This window comes from Physeter macrocephalus, chromosome 4 (genome assembly GCF_002837175.3).
Source record: "Physeter macrocephalus isolate SW-GA chromosome 4, ASM283717v5, whole genome shotgun sequence".
Lineage (NCBI taxonomy): Eukaryota > Metazoa > Chordata > Mammalia > Artiodactyla > Physeteridae > Physeter > Physeter macrocephalus.
The window spans coordinates 40,320,210-40,334,878 of record NC_041217.1 but is presented as its reverse complement, the minus strand read 5'-3'; the positions used below and the strand labels follow the sequence as shown (position 1 = coordinate 40,334,878).

General features: G+C 52.4%; 1 protein-coding gene across 1 annotated transcript; it reads right to left on the bottom strand.

Moving 5' to 3' along the window:
* Nucleotides 1-11,656: 11,656 nt before the first annotated feature.
* Nucleotides 11,657-14,608, bottom strand: LRRN2 (leucine rich repeat neuronal 2). The gene has a single exon (XM_028488538.2). It carries the CDS (start codon nt 14,346-14,348, stop codon nt 12,210-12,212), a length of 2,139 nt encoding a protein of 712 aa, XP_028344339.1. The 5' UTR covers nt 14,349-14,608; the 3' UTR covers nt 11,657-12,209.
* Nucleotides 14,609-14,669: the final 61 nt, after the last annotated feature.

Sequence of the window (14,669 nt, the reverse complement as noted above, 5' to 3'; positions counted from 1 at the left end):
TCCCGGACCGGGGCACGAACCCGCGTCCCCCGCATCGGCAGGCGGACTCTCAACGACTGCGCCACCAGGGAAGCCCCGGATTTGAATTTTTGAGGGAGCCCTTTGGAGGCTACGTTGCAGGCCATTGCGGTGGTTCAGGGGAGAGTTGACGGTGGCCTGGACTTCCACGTTCACTGAGAATAAGGCGCTCCCCAGCCAGCCTCTCCCCCGTTGCCCCCTTGCCCTGTGCTCTGTTTGCCAGTGACCATGAGACCTCTGAGGAGAAGGCCGGGAAGGGTAGGACCACAGGCATTCTGAGGTCCTGGATTCTCATTTCAAGTCCAGAGATTCTGGGGAGCCCCTCATTCTCAGCAACTCCTTAAGAGCAAAGCAGGGTGGAGAAATTGGAACCCTTGTGTGCTCTTGGTGGGAATGTAAAATGGTGCAGCTGCTGTGGAAAACAGCACAGCAGTTCCTCAAAAAAATTAAAAATAGAATGGCCATATGATCCAGTAATCCCACTTCTGGGTATATATAGAAAAGAATTGAAAGCAGGATCTCAAAGAGACATTTGCACATCCATGTTCACAGCGGCATCATTCACAATAACCAAGAGGCGGAAGCAACACAAGTGTCCATCAACAGATGAATGGATAAACAAAATGTGGTGTATACATACAGTGGAATATTATTCAGCCTTCAAAAGGAGGGAAGTTCTGAAGCGTGCCACACATGGATGAACTCTGAGGACGTTATGCTAAATGAAGTGAGCCAGTCACAAAAGACTGTATTGTTGTGGTATCTAGAATAGTCAAATTCATAGAAGCAAAAAGTAGAATGGTGGCTCCCAGGGCCTGCGGGGAGGGGGAAATGGGGAGTCGTTGCTGAAAGGGGATAGAGTTTCCATTTTGCAAGATGAGGAAGATGTGGAGGCGGTTGTACAAACAGTGTGAGCACCTCAGGCACTTCCGAGCTGTACGCTTAGAACTGTGCACAACACTACGTTTTGTGTTGTGTGTTTTAAACCACAATTTCAAATGAAATTTTTAAAAATCAGGTGATTTAAGTTTAACAAAAGGCAAAGCAGGGACAAGCGGGTGGGGGTGGTATAAGCAGCTCCTCCTTTCTGAGGGCGGTAGGAAGTGAGAGGTCAACCCAGATTCTGACTCTCCTCCCCTGAGCAGCCCCAGGTAAGGACATTTGATTCCCAGGTGTCCCCTTTTGCCCTCACGGGATTGGTGAGGTGAGAGGTGGGACACATGAAGTTGCCTTGGTTCCACACTCATCTAGGGGTGTCTCCGCCTCCCTGTTTCTCCTACTTTCCAGAAAACTGTAGCTGAGGTCCAGCTGGAGGCCAGGGATGGATGGGATGATGAATAGGAAGCCCTTTTCACCCATATGGGGAAAAAGCAGCACGGAGGGGAAGGCTGCCACTGATTCCCCCTTTGCTCAGATGCGCTGTTGCCTTCCTCACGTCCCCCTCGGGCTAAAGCAGCCAGACCCGCTGGGGTCCTGGGCATGGGCCTGCTGGCAGCACACCCAGGTGGGCTGGACTGAGGTCACCCAGGGGCTCGAGTGTTTCCTCCGCCACCTCAGGGGCTCCTCAGCCTTCCTCTGCCATTTGGTGTGGCCCATTGCATGTTTATGTTCCCGGGCTCTTGACCATAAACACTGCAGTGTGCTGGGTAGGTTAGATGTACTCGTCTTTCCTAAGCTGTTGGGCCTCTTGACTAGGACATGGTGAGTATCCAGAGGACTCAGGAAGGAAGACGGGTTGTGTGTGTGTGTCTTTCTTGAAAAACAAGCTTTTTCTTGGCAAAGCCTTCACTGGCCTTTCCAGTCTCCCCTGGGTTGTCCTCTCCTCATCTCAGAAGCTGTGTGCCCCTCAATTCAGCTCTTGATCATCGCTGTCTTGTGTTATTGGCATAGTATAGAAACTCTTTTATTAGCTAAGACTTGACTCCTTCACCAAATGATAGATTCCTGGAGGGAACCACTCTTCATTTCTTGTCTGACTTTTGAAGCGGGATCTTAAAGAGGGTCTTCATTTTATAAAAAACATTACAGTGTCGCATCCATTTCCCATGGGCCTCTCTTAATTTTGGGTATCCAAATCATTTACTTTTGAGGTGACTGCTGTGTATGATCCTTGTTGATTTTCTCTTCTTCAGTTGTTAATTGGTCTCCCCACCCCAGTCTTATTTTTTCAATAGCTTTGTGGGTGATTTAAATACTTCTCTAACATTGATTTGGTCAACGTCATTAGAACCTGCATTTTGGGAGGCAAGATATGCAATTTCACTTTGCAATTGGTTTCTCTTATTTGTTTTGTGTGGTAGTAACTGCCCACAGCCAGCAGAGGCTGACAAAGACCTTTGCCACAGCTGCTGGGTCAGGCTGAGACTGTAGTTAAATGGGAAAGAACAAAATTGAGTGAGGGGTTAAGGTTAGAGGGTGGTAGGTTCATTAGTAAGTATTTTTGTGTTATGTTGACTTTTGTGTCCCGGCACCACCTGTGAGAACTGGCGAGCTAATACTCAGTTAACAAGAACCTCTGTATTGCCCTTCTGACACTGATGGTAATTAGGAACATACTCTCAGTTTGCAGCTGTAATCTCCCCTGACCGTGGAAGGCATCTCTACACAGCTGAGCCTGCCTGTGGAAGGGATAGCTTGGCGTGAGTTTCTTCCAGAGTTTAGAGCTAATGAGTGGGAGTCACAGGGCTGTGGTTTCAGTTCAGTCTAAGGAAAAACTGTTTACTGTTTAAAACGTAGAATCATTGAACTTGATGGGCCGCCTTGCGAGGTAACGAGCTCTCTGTCACTTAAAGTATTAAATCAGGGATGAGATGATGGGGCCGTTGTGGAGGGAACTCCTGTGGTGGGTGTGGGAGCAGAGGCTAGAGAACACTTCCAAACCTGAGAGGCGATTATTCTACATCTTTTGTGCTAGGGCACAAACTCCTGTGGACAGGACTGGATTCTTTTCATCCCCACCTCCCCAAGCCCCTCATAAATACAGTCATAGCAGCTTGGTTGATTGTTAGTGAATGGATGACTGACCGGGTGGATTGAATGAATGAACCAGTTCTCATCTTCCAAATGGTCCTCAGCACCTGGCCACTCCAGCAGCCAAAGCCAAGGTTAAGTTTCCCCCAGTCCTTCCCAGGGGAACCAGAGTGAGCAATGGGGCTCTGAGGAAAGATTAGAGGTCCTGGAAAGAGGGGCAGCTGGGCAGCTCATACAGTGTGTTTCAAATGCATTGAGCTCCTGCTACAGTGGCTCTCAACCTTCACTGTACATTTAAGTCACCGGGAGTCTTTTTAAAAAAGTAGTAGTGTCTGTATCTCACCTCTAGAGACGGATTTAATTGGTCTGCAGTTGCTGGGCACCTTGTTTTCAAAGCTCCCCAGGTGACGCTAATGCATAGCCAAGGTTGAGGACTGCTACCTGACTAAGTGCCAGGTGATTTACATCAATTTTCTCATTTAATCCTCACAGGAACTCATGAGTTAGGTCACTGCTTCTCAGAGAGTGGTCCTGGAGCAGCGGCACCTTCTTGGGAGCTTGTGTTAGAAATGCAGATTTTCAAGCCTCACTCCAGATTCGAGGTTGAACCCAGCAATTGGCGTTTTGACCGCCCTCCAGGAGATTCTGATGTGTGCTCCAGGCTGAGAACCGTGGAGGTACTAGCAGCTCTCATTCACAGATGAGGCAGACCGGTGTAGTCAGCACCCCAAGGTCTCAGGGGTAGTAAAGATCACGGCAGGGATTTAAATCCAGGTGTATGTCTCTGTGTAGACACACCACCACACTGCTTATGGGCAGGAGACCGGGATCTCTTCCTGCTCCTGGGTCGATTCTTTCTCCTCCTCTTCACTTGGTGCCAGCACGTAGCTCCATGCGGAGCCCGAATGCTTTTGCCCTGGGGAAGCAAAGGGCAGAACATCCCAGGATTCATTCTAAAACAGTTTTATTAGGTGCTTAAAATAGCTTCTGGCAAATGGCGTGTAGAATGGGGACTGGAACAGAGCTGCAAATGACATTTACAAAGTTGTGTGTGTTTGTGCAAACACATGGACATGCACGTGTGCACACAGCTTGTGTGTGTGCGTGGGGGGGGGAGGTCAGAGAAGTTGAGGAATTGGGGAAGGGGAGTAAAGGAGAAATAGAACAGGGTGGATGATTCTAACCTACTCAAGATTAAAAAGAAGGGCTTGAGCCTGGGTTTCCCAAGGCACTTGGGTGAATCCTGTGCCCTCCCTGGGCACATGCTTGTCAGACGGATGTTGTTAAGTGGCTGAGTGAGCTCTCATGTGGCTCTCAGGGCTGGGGGACCCATGGGGCTTATGTGGGAGGTGCAGTGGAGTTCGAGGGAGCTTGTAGGTTTTGATGGGCTAAAAGCTTGAAGCTTTGATTGAAAGTTAGGAGCAGACATAGGAGCCCCTGCTTTGCAAATGAAAACACTGAGACTTCACTTCATCTTCCTTATTTTATTTTATTTTATTTATTTATTTTTTTGCAGTACGCGGGCCTCTCACTGTTGTGGCCTCTCCCGTTGCGGAGCACAGGCTCCGGACGCACAGGCTCAGCGGCCATGGCTCACGGGCCCAGCCGCTCTGTGGCATGTGGGATCTTCCCGGACCGGGGCACGAACCCGCGTCCCCTGCATCGGCAGGCGGACTCTCAACCACTGCGCCACCAGGGAAGCCCCGTCTTCCTTATTTTAAAGGAAATGTCTATGTAAGCAAATCTGAATCCATTTAGGTGCAGAGATGGCAAATGTTCATCAAGCTAATCCTCCCCGACAGACCTGCAAATTGTTGTGGGTGGCTCTGTTTCCCTTGGCAACTCCCAACTAGGGTCTCGAGTTCTACAGCTGTGAGTGGGACTGTAGTACCCTCTAATGCAGTAATTCCTGATCTTTCTGGGGTTTTTGACCCATTTCGGAGTCTTATTAAATCCAAGGTGCCCTCTCTCCAGAAAATGTTACGTATGCACGTGCACAGAAAAATGTGCTAGCCTTCACAGCAGCCCAGGGACTCTCCAAGTCCATCTTTGAATGACTGGCTCTAATGCAGGGCCCTAGTCCAGCCCTGCCCTGAGCCAAATGGTTGAGATTCTGGTTGCCCTCCTCTTCTCACTGTGAAATCAACAGAGATAATGATATCCAGGCCATTAGAAGGCAGGGGCCTAGACCAGATGACTCTGTGAGGCTGGCTTCAGCCGTGAGAGGTGGGACTTCACCAAGCAGTGGCCTCTGAGCCCTGGAGCCAGGCGCTGCCGCCGCTTACCCTTCTCAGCTGTGGCTCCTCTGCCTGGGCCAGCTCCCCTCCATGCTCCTGGAGTCCACCTGTGGGTTCTTGCTCCTGCCCACCCAGCTTCTGTGATCCTTGTCAGCACAAGTGATTCCATCTCCCCTCTAGTCTCTGTAGTCAGTACCTGGTTATTTCCATCCAGCTTCACACCGCGTCCCCCCGCCCCGAGAGGAGTGCTCGCCACTCACTCCTTGTTTTTGATGGAGAACGTGGTGTGGGTAGGTGAGCAGAGCATGGGAATTCAGAATTAGAGACTTGGGTTCAAATTCCAGTTCTGCCTTTATTGGTTGTGTGACCTTGGTTAAGTCATTTAAATTTTCCAAGCCTCGATCTCCTTACCTGTAAAATGGGAATAATAATCGTATCTGTACAGCATAACTCACTGAGTCATTACTAAGCGCAAGAGAGAGTAGATATCAATGAGCTTAGAAATGTGCCACCACGTACTGCCCCTTATTCTTATCATGGAGGTTGAGCCTAGGTTCTCTCTTCCCTCCTCACAGGCTGATAGCCTGATCCTTTTTGATTTCTGAGCGTAGCAATGAAGGAATGAGGAATAGTGCCTTAGCACTTCCTCAACCTACTTGTGTTCTCTCGTTGCCAAGGGAGCTGCCATTTCCAACACTGGCCCTTCGTGCTCTAAGACATCCACAAGCAAGGCAACCAGGTCTCTTTCTGTGCACAGTAGGGGTGGGGACTGTGGCAATTGGAAGTTTCTACAAACAAGGCAGAGGGGGGCTCTGGGTTCCCTGGCTGGGGACTATAGGAAAGGGGACCTGGAGGGGCACACAGATTTGGAGTGTGTGGTGGAGGCGGAGGGTGGGGATACTGATTCACAGCTGTAGCAAGGCAATGGACGTTCACAAGAAGCAAAACCAGATTTTGGATGCAGACGAAAGGAGAATGGCTCAGGAGGGCCCTGTGGTAGGAGAATGATACGGGCCACTGGGTCAGAAGGAGGCCATGGGGACCGTGTTTTCTAATTGATGCTATAAAATGGACACAGAGGCCAGAGGAAGCAGTGACAGGACTCCTGCCAGCTAGATACTTGCTTGGTGCATTGCTCGGCTCAATGTGGAGCCTCCGATGAGCTCCTGACTTGGCCAGCCGACGTCTGAGCTCAGAAAAAAAGGAAGCCCGTGGGCAAGGGCTGCTCTGGATGCAGTTCTGATCAACAAAGAAGAACCAGTTGGTGAGGAGAGAGATCAGAACCTCCAGAGGAAGCCGCTGTGGAAGTTTAGAGTTCACAGTATCTAAGGAAGGAAAGGATGAGGGGGCAAAATCAGACACCCAGGCTTCTAAAATGCATGTTCCAAAAATTCAGAGAAAAGAATGATAAGCTATGATTCTCAAGAGAATATAGTTCAAGAGGTTTTAAAATTGAAGTCCTGACAATAAAGCCACAGATTATCCTGAGTTTAAAAAAAGAGGGCAGCATCTAAAAATATATGTGGCTGCACAGAGAGTGCTCTAAAATCTGCACACAGATTTTAGAAGTTCTCATGTTCTCGAAAACTATTGACATACTTTTAAAGTGTATAAATTTGAATAGAGCAGAGCAGTAGTTAGAAAAGAGCTTTTGGAATCAGACAGCGTTGGAATCCTGACTCTGCCGCCTACTAGCTGTGTGACCTTGGATAAGTCCTTTAGCCTTTCTGGGCTCTGATATCTAAATTTGTAAAATGGGGGTAATTGTACCCACTTTATAAGGTAGCTGTGATTGAAATGAAGTGGTGCGTGTGAAATCCCTACTAGGGTGGCTAGCACATAGTAAATGCTTAACTTTAGGCATTATTACCATTCTATTAAAATTACAAGGAGATACTCTCAATCAAAGGGCATCTGTAAAAGGATAGCCCAAATGGGTAACAATCGTGCTGGGAAGGCTAAGGACAGGTTGATCTGACATGTGTGAAACTTATGAGGAACACACAAGCGTTCTTTTGGTAAAATCATCAAGAAGGAAGGTAGGCGTCAGGCCTGGAGCAGCCAATGCGCTGTCAGCACATTGCGTTTGCAGTGTCTTTGCAGCACTCCACGGCAATGTGCTGTCAGGGAACAGGCAGGATGAGGACTCCTGCCACCGCTGTTTCTCCCTTGGAATGACTGACTGCTTGAACGACAAACACAATTAAGATGGAAATTAAAGCCAGTGAGGATCATCCCTCACTACCTTACATAAGTTCCGGTCTCTGTTATGAGGCACTGACAGAACTAGCAGATGTGATGGAGGAGCCTTGATCGGCATGAGCTGCCTTGAAGAACCATGGGGAGAGAGAGAGCAGTCAGGATCCTGTGAAAGAGTAAATGTGGCTTTGATTTTCAAAAATAGGGGAAAAGATAGATTCAGGAAAGAGAGGTACACTTCGTGTCCATCCCCAGCAAAGTTCTAGAAGCGATGGTTAAATGGAGATGATTATTGCAGTGGTCTCCTAACTGACCTCTCCGCTTCTGCCCTCGGCCACCCCACACGTCCATGCTGTGTTCTCAGTCTAGCAACCAGAGGGATCTGCTTGAGCCAAATCATGCCACGTCCGCTCAGGACCCTCCAGCGTCTCCCCTCTTACTGGAAGGAAAAGTCCAAGTCCTTCCAGTGGCCTATGAGGCCCAGCATGATCGCCCGGCTACTTCTCTGCCCTCAGGTCTCACGGGTCCTCTCCCTGCCCCCCTCCCCCTTGCTCCAGACACAGCGTCCTTGCTCTTGGCGTTCTCCCTTAACTTTCCTCTCTTTCTGGACCACTCTTCCCCCAGATAACTGGTTGGTTCCCTCCCCCACAGCATTGCTCAAATGTCAACAAGGTCTTTCCTGAACCCCCACTATGTAAACCCCCCTATCCCGACTCATCCTCTTCCCTGACTTGTGTTTTTCTCCATAGTACTCACTACCGCCCAACATGCTATATATTCTTATTTGTCCTGTTCATCAACTTCCTTCCCTCACTAACATGCAAGGTTCATGGGCTCAGAGATTTTTATCTGCATCCCTAGTTCTTAGAACTGTGCCAACCACATAGTCACGTTCATTAAATATTTGTTGATTGGGAGGCAGAAAGGAAAATGGGAAAAAGGAAAGTGACTGGTACACTTAGAAGGCGGTCACTAGACCAGGGGGACCAACCATCCTGCTTTTCCCAGCACTGAGAGGGGTCCTGAAACAAGGGACTTTCAGTGCTGAGACCAGGAAAGTGCCAGCTGGTCACCCTACGCTAGATCAGCCAACCTCATTGACTTCTGCCGTACAGGGACTAGTAGCTGCCAGGACTGCCTCCCTCCAGGAAGTCCGCCTCCTGGGAGAATGCAGGAATGTGGGCTGCAAGAGAGTGTATTTAAGTGGTTTGTATCGACAGTTGGCTGGGCGGCCACCTCAGATGGGTTGATTGACGGGCCCGTGTCGGGCTGGTGGGAAGGCTGCCGTGGTGAGCCACAGAACCGTGTCCTGGCCCGAGTCTGCTCCACAATCTGTCTGGGCTGCGGCTGAGGACAGAAAGGCAGGATAGGATCCTGCAGTGGCGTGCTCCCGCCAGGGACATATGCAGTCAACAACTGAGCTGGGTTTTGAAATCATCTCAATAGATGAAAAAGACAGGCTCTCTGTAACAACTTAAAATTCAAACAGTGACAAATACTGCTTTCTATTTAGGGTTTTAAAAAAGCTACCTTAAATGTCCAGAAGAGACCAGGCTAAATAGCCGTTTTGTTTGTTTTAAACCCAGCATGTTTAGTTACCCACGCACTCAGACTAGTTTGAAAGCTAAGACTTCGAATGCCACTTCGGCTGCGTTAACAGACATGCAGGGCATGGTCTCGCTGTCCTCTCACCTGGTTGCAACACACCTGAGCCACGTGCCCAGCTCTGTACCAGGGGAGAGGCTGCTTGCTCTCATTTGCTCAAGTTTCTAGCTATTCTGGGACACAGCAACCCCAAAGTGCCTATTCCTCCCCCTCCGCAACTGGTTACGGCCCTGCAGCTCAGGCTCTCTTTCCAGGAGAAAAGAGGCCAGTCACTCACATCCTTTCCCCAGCTGACCTCACTTCTCTGGGGCAGCCACATGCTCAGGACCAGGGAATTCAGCTGAGAGAAGGGCTAAATCACCATAACTGCCTTTCCCCCTCAAGAAGGGATTCATTTTCAAGGGCTCAGTGCAGGGAGCCGCTGAGGACATGGAAACTGGGAGCCAGAGCTGCACCCCTTTTCCTCAGGGCTCACAGCTTCCACGGTTCCCTCAGGCTTCCTGCCTATAACCGAGGAGTCTTCGGGAAAGGAGGGTAACAAAGATGTCTTTCAACTTCCAGCCTTTCCATCCTCCAACCGCAGGTACCTTTACAAGTATTTCGTGCTTGCAGGATCTAATGTGTGCTGGGGTCACTTTTTGGGTTGCTATGACCGAGCCCTGAGGTCTTAGAGGAGTTCTGGGGTGGTAGGGGAGGAGTTGATGGGAGAGGGTTGAAGGGCTCACAGGCTTTACAGGGCTCTGGGTGCTTAAGGGACCAGCACCAGGGTTCTCCTTGCCATGCGGGCCCATCAGGAAAGGCAGCACCTGCCCTTCATCCTAGACAGGAGAGGCGTTGATTTCTAACTTCAGTTTTCCATGATCAGCACAGGCCCTGGCCTGCCTCTTCCCCACACAGCCTCTGGATCACAGAGGATGAACCCTCACCAATGGCAAATAGGCCGGATCCCACAGGCCAGCCCCAGTTAGTTGGCGTGGCTGCCCGGAACTTGGCTATGATGGTCCCAAAGCTTTCCCAGCTCCCTCCCCTAAAGAACACGTAAGTTGCCCATGGGAAAGAGCACATGTGGATGGAGCCTGGTGACTCAGGGCAGTGGGCTGTCATTTTGAAATGGGGCCGAGTAGCCCAGCAGTAGAGGGCGGAGGAGCTGAGGGACCATCCTCCCAGCCCCTCCCCAACTCTCTCACGGGACCATAACCTGTACTGCTGTGTATAAAAAAGCTGGGACCCTGAGCACAGGAAGCGAAACATTCTAGCCACCGCAGGCTGGAGCTCCATGGTTCTCCAAGTGTGGTCCCCAGACGAGCAGAATCAGCGTCAGCCGAAAACGTGTTAGAAATGCAACTCTCAGATCCCACCCCAATCCAGATCAGAAAGACCGGCCGTCTGTGTTCAGCCAGCCCTCAGGTGAGTCTGATGCAGGCTGATGTGTGAGAACCCTTCTGCCCAAGAGGAAAAGGCTTCTAAAGTGGCTGTTTGCTCAAGGTCTTCGGAGAACCCTGCTCGCTTTGTGCTTACCGAGAGAGAAGCATCATCCTCTGGCTTGGGGTGAGTGTTCTCTTTCTAGGTTCCATGGGGCCTGATGCTCTATTGGTCTGGCTTCCACCCGTGTCTACATTTGCAACCTTAGGGTGACTTAGACCCCGCTTCCTACGAATCTGCTAAACGTGTCTGTAGCACAGGAGACGTCAGGTTCACGTGTTGCTTCTTTTTGGTCTCGAGAGACCCATCTCAGAAACAAGAGCTGTGGCCCAGCGGCCTTTTGCTCTGGAACCGCCCTTCGGCTGGCCACAGCAGCCCCTCCCCTTGGCTCTTCTGCTTTTCCGAAGATGTTTCGCTTCACATTTGGTCCTAAGAAGTCAATCCATGAAAAAAAAAATACTGCAAAAGCAAACCAGGCTCATTGCAGATTATACTGAAATGGACCAGAAAGATAAATGCAGCAATTTTCTTGTCCCACAGCCCTCCCCTCTCCAAATCCTCCATCACCCCACAACCCCCTCCTGCCCTAGGGAGCCAAAGTTCTTGCTGTCTTGATGATCTGCAGTTCTCTGCATGACTCTGCCTCTTGGGTTTGTTTAATTAGAAATAGGATGGGAAGTGCTTCCCATGCACTGGCATGTTAATTGCTTATCACAGAAAGAGAAGGGGTGACATTTGGTGATGGAAATTTCCACTCTCTCCATCTCCAGGTTTTCCTCCATTTTCCTCTCCCGCCCTCTCCTTGTCTCTTCTTTCCTCTCGTGTCAGCCTCTCCTGCTCTTTGTCCCTCTTCTCCAGATCTCCAGGCCCTTTGGGGAGCAGGCGCAGAGGCGCCTGGCAGGTCAGAATTAAAACCTAAAGAGAAAAACTGTGCTCTCTCGCACCGCGTTCCTCCTCTCTCTCTCCTCCCTCCTCTCCCATTCCAGCCCCACTTTCTGTCACCCTCAGGCTTTGAAGAGATTCAGAGCAGAGAGCTCTTTAGTTATACTCAGTATTCAAAGGATTATTTTTCTTTTGTTTCCTTCCCCTCCCCTTATTATTGTTATTCTTATTTATTTTTATTTTTTACAAAACAGGAGAAAAGAATGAATTGAGCTGGGGGGAGGTGACACATTTCTCCACAAAGGTACAAAATTGCCTATAGAAAGTCAACCTCAGGGTGCAGACCGGAAGGGTGCCGAGCAGAGGCATTCCTGGGCATCCCTCTCCCACATGTCCTTCTGATCCAACTGGGGCCCCACTTTGGGAGCAGTCTCTCGAGGCGGGGAGGAGAGGACTCCTTCAACTCTTGCCCAGAAGGGGAAAGAGCAAGCAACTGAGACTGTACAGAGACAGAGAAGAGGAGGGGGCGAATCCTGTGGGCCAAGGGCCTGAGGACACAGGCAGGGGACATCCAGGCCCAGGAGCCTCTGGGCACACAGACAACTGGGGAGGTGGGCAGCTTTAGCCAGAGTCCTTCCTGTTCCTTGGAGATGCTCTTCAAAATGGCAGCGGAGGAGCCCCCAGAAGGTAAGGGCAGTTTCTGGAGGCTGCAGGAGCACCCCCTAGGGCCACAAAGCTGGCTGTCTTGGTCCAGCTGCCAGGCCTCAAGCATGTGGATGCACGTCACTTTCCTGGCAGGGTACCTGGCCCAGATTGCTTCCCTTTTGGTAAAAAGTAGTCCTAGTTATTTCTCTACTGCTGAGAACAGGCTGAACTTCAGGAATTTTGCGACAGTGGTGGTGACAGTGTCTCCCCTTCTGAGGACCTGGGCAGCTTCCTCCCCGGATTCCAGTGCAGGACAAGCGGTGCAGATACCACCCGGGCTGAGGGGGTGCTCCAGCCCCAGAAAGCCCAGGCTGGAAGGAGAGGCCGCCCACCCGCTCCCTGCCTGGGCTGGCCAGTGCCAAGGTGGGCTGCCAGCCCGGCTGCCAGCAGGAGGATGGTGAGAGCCAGGATGGCTATGAGCCCAGGTTGGTCCCCTAAGGCTCTGTGACAAGGAGGGGCCTCTTTAGTCCTGGCCCATACACATGCCAACTGGGTGTGGGCATCAGCAAAGGCCACGTGCAGGCAGGCCCAGTACTCCGTGGCCTGAAGGAGGCGGGTGATGTTGTAGCTGTGGGTACCCCGCGGCAGGCGGGCCAGAGCAGTGGCCCTGTGGCCCTGGAGGGCGGAGGCACTGGACCAGGTGAGGTTGGTGGAGACTGTGTTGGGAGGGGAGACCCAAGATAGCAGGATGTGATAGGGGTGAGTCTCCTGCACCTGGAGTTCCAGACCCCATCCCTTGCCTCTGCCTGGCTGCGGGGGAGCCCGGCCAACAACCACACTAACCGTCTTAGTGTCAGCCCCTACCAGGTTCTGGGCCACACAGGTGTACAGCCCTGCCTCTTCCGCTGTCACCCTCCGCAGCTCCAGGGTCCCCTCAGGGTACACCCGGTACTTCCTGCCTGCCCGGGCAGCCGTCAGTCGAACCCCAGCTGGAGTGACCCAGTAGATCTCGGGTTCTGGTTCAGCCAGCGCCCGGCAGTGCAGCACCAGGCTCTCTCCACTGGCCACCTGGAGGCTGGGGGGGAAGCTGCGGGGGGAGATGAGGGGCAGGCAGTGGTCCGTCATCTCCCGGAAGGGCACCTCCCGCACTGGGCGGCGCTGGAGGTCTGGTGGCTCGGCACACAGGGTGGACTGAGGCTCGATGAAGCGGACGTGGGTGCCCGTGGCATTGGCCCAGCGGATGACACAGTCACAGCGGATGGGGTTGCCGTGGAGACCCACCTCCTGCAGGTTGGGCAGGGACTCCACCGTCTGCTGGTGCAAGGCACTGAGAGCATTGTTGTTGAGCATGAGGGTCTCCATCTGGGGCAGGTGATGGAAGGCGCGGGGGTGGATGAAGGACAGCCGGGGGTTGTTGGTGATGTCCAGCTTGGTCAGCTCAGGGAGGTTGACCAGGGCAAACTTGTCAATGGAAACCAGTTCCTCCATGTTGTTCAGCCCCAGCTCCTTGAGGTGCAACATGTTGGCAAAGTCCCCGGGCCCCACCCGCTGGAGTGGGTTCTTGTTCAGGTCTAGGAACTTGAGCCCAGGCACCTGCTCCAGCGCCCGCCGGGGTACCCGGGCCAGCAGGTTGTCATAGAAGGAGAGGCTCTCCAGGCTTTGAAGCCCCTCCAGGGCGTAGTCAGAGATCTCCCGCAGGTTCATGCCTGCGAGCACCAGGCTGCGCAGGTTGGCCAGGGGCCGGAAGTTCATGTCCAAGATGGCGTCCACTTTGTTGCCGCCGATCATGAGGATCTCCAGGCTGGGCAGCATCTCGAACCAGCGGCTGTCCACGGCCCTCAGCAGGTTGGAGTTGAGGTGTAGCCGCAGCAGGTTGCTGAGGCCGGCGAAGGCCCTTGGGGCGATGCGGTAGAGCTGGTTGTGGTTGAGATAGAGTTCCTGAAGGCTGGCCAGCCCTGCAAAGCTGTGGTCCTCCAGCCGGGTCAGCTGGTTCTCCTCCAGGTGCAGGCTCAGCAGCTGGGGCAGGGCACGGAAATCACAGTCTCGGGTGTCTGCAAAGCTGTTCTGGGACAGGTCCAGCTCTGTGAGATTGGCCAGGTAGCCGAGCTCACTCTGGTCCACGCGGACGATGCCGTTGCTCTGTAGCAGCAGGGTCTGCGTGCCCGCGGGCAGCGCCGGGGGCACAGCTGTCAGGAACAGGTCATTGCAGTCCACGGTGGTGGCCTCGCGGTAGGACGACAGGGGTGTATACCAGGGCCGGATCTGGCAGGCACAGCGAGGGGGGCAGGGCACGTGCCAAGGTACCACGGGCACAGTGGCAATGGCACCAGCCACCCAAGCTAGCAAGAGGGGGGCCACGAGCAGCCTCATGGTGGAGCTGCAGGGCAGGGGACCACCCACAGGAAGAGTCTGGAGTCCCTGTGTTCTTAGCGGTTTGCAGGCTGAGGGTCAGCAGCCCTGCCAGGGCCCAGGGAACCACTCTCCCTGGGCAGTCATTCTAGGCGGGGATGCGTGGGCATCATTTCCTGCCCTCCTGGGTGTGGCTCTCCATCCTTGTCCACTGGGGCTCGGTCTGCTCACTCACCGCCATGCCCCATCGGGGCAGCCCTGGAAGAAGAGGATGCAGAGTTAAGGAGGTTGCAGAGAAGCAGAATCTACTCCCTCCTCCTGTGTCTCCCCTGTTTGACTCAA